This window comes from Pistacia vera, unplaced genomic scaffold (genome assembly GCF_008641045.1).
Source record: "Pistacia vera cultivar Batoury unplaced genomic scaffold, PisVer_v2 Contig117, whole genome shotgun sequence".
NCBI classification, from domain to species: Eukaryota; Viridiplantae; Streptophyta; class Magnoliopsida; order Sapindales; family Anacardiaceae; genus Pistacia; species Pistacia vera.
In genome coordinates this window covers 2,448,609-2,454,757 of record NW_022195215.1, presented here as the reverse complement: position 1 = coordinate 2,454,757, position 6,149 = coordinate 2,448,609, and the positions used below count along the sequence as shown (strand labels likewise).

The following is a 6,149-nucleotide window of genomic DNA, read 5'->3' as shown; positions in this document are numbered from 1 at the left end:
CACTTCACGATGAAGATTGAAGAGGCGAAATCAACAGTGACGGGAGCCTCTGGTGGAATATTTTCAGAGTTTAGACCAAAAGTGAGTGAAGTGGAATAAAAATTGGGAAGAAATCGTTGATATTTGGGGGGTTTAAGAGATACAGGCTTTATTTTAATTTTTATGTGGGACTTTATTTTTTTTTAACTAACGGTTGGACCAGCGGGTGATATAGTGCATCGGTCCAACTGCAGGTGTAACTAGTCAACCTTACATTACCTGTTATTAGCCTCATTCGGCCGGGTCCTGGTTAAATTGGTTCAATCGGCCAAGCCGGATCAGGTTTTAAAACATTGATTCTAACNATTCTTCATTAATTAGTCACTGTATTTTGAAAAATCTCAGATAGATTAATAATAAGCATCTCTATTTTTTATTTCAGTTGTTGCATCCGTACTTTTTTTTTTTAATTATGGTTACTTAAAAAATGGACACTTTATTTAAACCGTCCTGATAAATCGTCATTTCAAGCAATATTAATTTTCACTTCTTTTGTTTCAGATAGGCCGGGATTAGTTTCCTTATATATCTTTCAATTCAGTGATATTGAAAACAAAATCATCTTTCAATTCTTTCTCAAAGAAGGTAATGACATGCCATTACTTAATACATCTCTATTGCAATTAATTGAAAGCCAGCAATTAATTATTTTAAGCGAAACAGAAGCTTTCATATTTGGGACCATTTGATTATTTGATTGTGACGGGTGTTATTACACTAATATCCACTGGTGAACATAGATTGTGACTGCTACCTACTTTGTATGTGGTTATGCCTCGCGTGGGCGAACCATTTCAACGTCCTGCATCACTAATTTAATGGCGCATTGACTAAAGATCATATATATTCTTGTTGTTATGTATCATAGGTTAGAACTCAAGCCCAAGGGATAACCCAACCCAAAAGGTCAGCCTGATAAGAGGGAGAGTTCTTAAGCTTAAGTACCACACATGGTGGGTATGAGATTCCGATATAGGATTTTAACATTGCATCCCCCCTTCAAGAACCGACGTCTACGACGGCTTTCACTCTATCGACATTGACCCGATGGTAGCTCTTTTTCCCTTTTGGGCAACTTCACTCACCTATCAATTATCCGATGTACATTGCACTTTAATCTAGCTTATAGGTAGTTATTCCTGCAGTTTAACTTTCAACGAAAGCACCAATATTAAAACTCAAACCCAAAAAAGAGTCTAACCCAAAAGATCGGCCTGATAGGTGAGAGAGCCCCTAGGCTTAAGTACCATACTTGGTGGGTGTGAGACCCTAATGTGGGATCCTAACATAATATTCCACATTTCCAGAAAGCCCGAGTTTCTCTTTTTAATTTGGGATAAAAAACCCTGATGCTTTTTTATTTTGATCGTCCATTAATTAAGCTAGAGTTTGTTCTAAAATTAACTCAAACCTCACAAACCGTTGGATGTATAAAACGTGACCAAAAGAAAATCAAATATATTTCTAATTACTTGCAAAATTACTGAATCCAAATTGGATTATCAGATGTCTTTTTGTTAATATTATTAAAGTCCAACTTTGATATATATTAATTACAATACTATAAACAGGAATTAAATTCCATAATTAATCAGCTCCATATATATATATAAGAAAGAAAGGGCTTTACCAATTTACAATAATTAGATACCGGCATCTCTGTATCTCATGATATAACAGCAATACTTTTATAAACTTTGCACTATAACATTATGTATTCAAATTGATTAACAGAAGAATGGATAAATTACATAGACCATCCCGTTTGAATTTTTATTCTAAATAGAATAAAAATAACTCGAGTTTATTTGACTAATTAAAAAAAAAAATGATATAACTAGTCGAACAATAATATTGTTCACTTTAAATTTGTCACCCTTCCATGTGGTGATTTTAGGTCACGAGTTCGCTTCTCCTTGGAGAGAATTTCTGCAAATCTGCATATAAACAAATATATATACAATAATTAGTAATGATTTTAGGTTTACCTGTATCATGACCAAAAATTAGGTATATATGCTAATACTGATTATTATAGAAAACATAGTACAAAAGTTATGTACCTTATGAGGGCCTCTTCATTGGTACCCTTATGACAAGGCTCACAGACTCCAGTCTCAAAATTAACCTTTGTAACTGGTTTCTTCAGTAGTCTTTCACCAAGTCCCACAAGACTCTCCAAGTTCTTTTTGGTGGCTATATCCACGGAAGACTCGTTTCCGGTTAGGGTATCATCCTGAAATTTTTCAGCAAATTGATTAGAGAGATAACATACTATATAATATTATGTTAATTAACACCATGAACATGGATATGTACCTGAATTCGAAGATAACTTTCTTCGGAATGAAGGGCTTTAAAAAGGTTAGATATGTGAAAGTCTATCATGTCGCCGCTAGATTGCATAAACACATCGGTCAATGGAGTCGAACTTTCACTGGTCAACCATCCCAACAGACCCCACTTTGCCGCTTTATGAGCATCGTACTTCTCTTCCGTCTTTGGTGAACCAGTCCCTAATGATATCACCAAAAACCGACCGTAGTCCATTGGCTTTATAGGAAAGAAATCAGAACTCCCTCGAGTGATTTCTTTGGTTACCTCGCTTATAGCGACTAAAGTCTGAAAAAAAAAATTAACAAATTAATGAATAAGATTTCTTGCAGCTTTAAGTCAATAATGAAAATTTTTAAGTCTTAATTTTCGGGGTTTCGTACAGGATTATTAGCCGCCACTCCACCATCGATGAGATCGAATCGTCTCGCATTTCCTTTTGGGTCATGAGTTTCAAATTGATGGGCTGGAAGATAAGTTGGGGCAGCTGAAGTGCCAATGCAAATATCAGAAAGTAAGGCATCTATGCTTGGGCTTTTCTTCACCTAAAACACAGAAACACATGTAGAGCATCAGAATTGACGTCGAAGATTGGTATTTTTCTTTTCTTTTCTTCACTAATGACTGTGACACAGTTAGAATATGGTTATTCTAATTGAAATTGTATTCTAGACTCCAGCCGAGAGAAAATAGCTGGATTAGAAATGGACCTCATAGCTGGAAAAGATGGTTGGTTGGAGTTTCTTGATGTCAAAAGTTGGTATCACAACATTTGTCAACGTCTGGTGCAATCTATTATCTCCTAATTTCTCCTTCGCAAGGCGATGCAGATATTTGCCATCATATTTTGGTCCAGTAAGCGATTTGAGCAGCTTTGTAGCGTTAGCGAAGGGACAACTGTTGTGTAACAAAAAGTAGTATATACCTCTTTAGTAAGTATGATGAGAAAATAAGTCCTTGATGTACAAACTATCGATGACTTAGCATCATTTCCTTTCTTTATTCATATTTAAGTTCACGATGATACCTTTGTTGGGGGAAGATTTTGGGGCAATGGTTTAGATAGAAGTCCTTGATATCTTTGGCAGCAAACAAAGGACGGTTTTGTTCATTTGGAGCTGTTAGCATGGCGGTTACGAGGCCACCTGTGCTAGTTCCAGCAATCACATCAAAGTAGTCCGCAAGTCTTGCTTCCTCACCATCCAGTTTCTGTTTATAACAAAACATTTTCTAGTTAATATTAAAAAATAAATAAATAAAATTATAAAAGTTTCACCTGTAGAGCAGCTTTACCTGAAGCTCGGACTCTAAGAAGGCAAGGATAGTTGCCGGGATAACCCCTCTAATTCCACCTCCATCAATGCTGAGAACAGTTATCAGGTTTCCATAAGTTGGAGGCTGTAGGGGTGATTTTGGAGTTTCCATGTGAAATTAATAAGGCAATTAATGCAGAAAGGAATAGGCGAAGGGATCGATTAAAGAGAGGGTACTTAATTAATTAATGAAAGTTTTGAAGATTTTAGCATGCGCACTGCTGATGAGGACGAATGCATGCGATGCATGGTATTTATAGACTTATTTTTCTGTGAAGTTCTGAATTTTGAAAATGATTACTCTGGTCTAACTTTGACCAAGTAAACAGTTTCTTGGTCTGCTTTTAAGATTATTTATCCCAAATTTATTCTCTTGTTGTTTCTGTACATTCTGAGACTTGTCATGGGTGGACTGCTGGTCAACAACTTTTCGTGTCCAAGAAAACAATTGACTATTCACAGTTCCAATCTTTGAGGCCGTAGGAATCTTCAGTATCATGAACACAACTTTAAGAGATTTCACACATTCAATTTGGAGAAACTCTAAATAGCTTTTTGAATTGGTCAATAATTTTCTTGGCCTTTGAGAGGATAGTGTTTCACTTAAATGAATTTTCTTTTTCTTTTCTAGTGTGAGAGCAGCTTGATGATAGCAAGAATCTGGAATGACGAAAGCTTCAAAATTTTGAAGCAAGAACAGTAGTTAAGATTTATGGATTAGGAACAGATAAAACTTGCAAATATTAATTATTTGTTGCACTCACATGGTATTCATGTGGCCATGTGTTCTAAACATGAAAAGTTAAGGCGGCCCTATTACTCGGTAAAACTCGTAAAGAAAGGTCAAAATAATAATTAAACAAAATATTTTATCATAAAATAAACATTAGACCTCTCTTTTATTAACGCGTTTATTTGAATTTTGAAAGCAGCAAACTTTTCCAAACTTGGCATCGTCTTCGTCGTCCATGCATCATATTATCAGTTTCTAAAACGTGGCTTAGCGAATTAAGCCTAAGTGACATTATCCTTAATTTGCTGCTTAATACAGTCAAAAGATGTAACATCAATTGTTACAGATTAATCAAATGTTTCTTTAATTAACACATTTTAAACAGCTGTTACTAATTCATAACTTGTAACATTACAAACTTCTTTTGTTCATATCACCAGCAACTCATGTACCGTATACGTAAATAGATATCTTTTTTTATTTATCGCTTGAGTTAACGACTTTTTTTTCACCCAAATAATGGTTTAATGATATTTTTTTTACCTATGAACTTTTAAAATACTATTTTATTATCCAAATTTATAGTCCGATGGCGAACAAAGAGCAAACTTGGTTTAAGTTGTTAAAGCTTTTGAAGAGGGGAGACTGATGAGTCTTTTGGTGGTGGAATGTTGGATTTTGATGGTTGAAATTTATCAGAATTTGACTTGGAGGAGTGGTTGTGCAAACTTTAATCGCTCAATTGCTGGGGATTGGCAAAGTTAACAGGAATATGATTTGAGAGGTTTTTGTGAGTAATGATCAGAGAAGAGAATGATGGTGGTTTGGAGTCGCAATAATGTCGTAATCGAATGGTTAACGAAGTAAGATGTGAATACTGAATACTAAAGTGAAAACGAAAGAAGTAAAATTATATATTGAAGAAGGCAAAGAGTCGAGATAATATTAGTTGGAAGATGGGTAGTGACGACTAACAAAGTCAATGGTAGTATCGTATGTGTAATACTAATAGCATTAGCCGGGTATGGTTTCAAGGAGCCGATTCTCAGGTATATATAATATTTGACAAAGTCAATCAATTCATTAAATATATATACAGTAAAAAGAAAACACTCTACCCTATGCCTAAGAACAAGGGCTTAGATTGGACTTATATGGGAACAGTGGTCAGCAGCACCTTAAGTGGCGGCTGTGTTTTAGTCTTCTTTCTAATCTCACTTTGGTCCCCACACAATTTCTTTCTGGCTTTCTTTTGTCCATCCATCGATTTGGCTTTATACAACAGCCATCTGTTCACTGGGGAAAGAAATATGAAACCTAATGTTTGACTGCTTCCTCATAATTTTGATAAAGTCGGTTACTTTTTCCGTTCAGACTTTTAAAACAACACGAAATTTAAATCTCTCTGGATCACTTCTAAGAGATTGTGATGTAAGTGAATTATGGTGTCATCACTTCAATTCAAGGTGAGAGATTTAAACTCTCATTATGGTAAGATCAACCTCCCCTAGACTTTGCAGAACTTGTACCGAAAGTTCCTGATCTCCTCTGAATAATATCCCAATTCTTCAAATTAAGCATCCGTAATTCTATTTGCTTCCTGAAACATGACTATCAGACTAAGTGATTCTCGAGATGCTTGAATGAAGCAGCATTTTATAAAAGCCAATTGAGGGCAATATTTGAAGTAATAAAAACAAAAAATTGCCATCACCCCTAACTCTAAGCCT

General features: G+C 35.2%; 1 protein-coding gene across 1 annotated transcript; it reads right to left on the bottom strand.

The window, feature by feature from the left end:
* Positions 1–1,937: 1,937 nt before the first annotated feature.
* On the bottom strand, positions 1,938–3,898 carry LOC116106726 (patatin-like protein 2). Its single transcript, XM_031393059.1, has 7 exons — positions 3,667–3,898; positions 3,401–3,582; positions 3,084–3,270; positions 2,757–2,918; positions 2,359–2,661; positions 2,090–2,275; positions 1,938–1,976 (listed from the first exon to the last, which is right to left on the bottom strand). The coding sequence occupies exons 1-7, from the start codon at positions 3,796–3,798 to the stop codon at positions 1,938–1,940; spliced, it is 1,191 nt and encodes a 396-aa protein (XP_031248919.1). The 5' UTR covers positions 3,799–3,898.
* Positions 3,899–6,149: the final 2,251 nt, after the last annotated feature.

What these genes read in the sequence shown, in the direction of transcription:
- LOC116106726 (XM_031393059.1), bottom strand. Translation starts at nt 3,798, where the DNA reads ATGGAAACTCCAAAATCACCCCTACAGCCTCCAACTTATGGAAACCTG. An exon ending in AAAATCTTCCCCCAACAAAG is followed by an intron (nt 3,271 to 3,400) that starts GTATCATCGTGA and finishes GTTACACAACAG; the next exon opens with TTGTCCCTTCGCTAACGCTA. An exon ending in AAAGTTATCTTCGAATTCAG is followed by an intron (nt 2,276 to 2,358) that starts GTACATATCCAT and finishes GAAAAATTTCAG; the next exon opens with GATGATACCCTAACCGGAAA.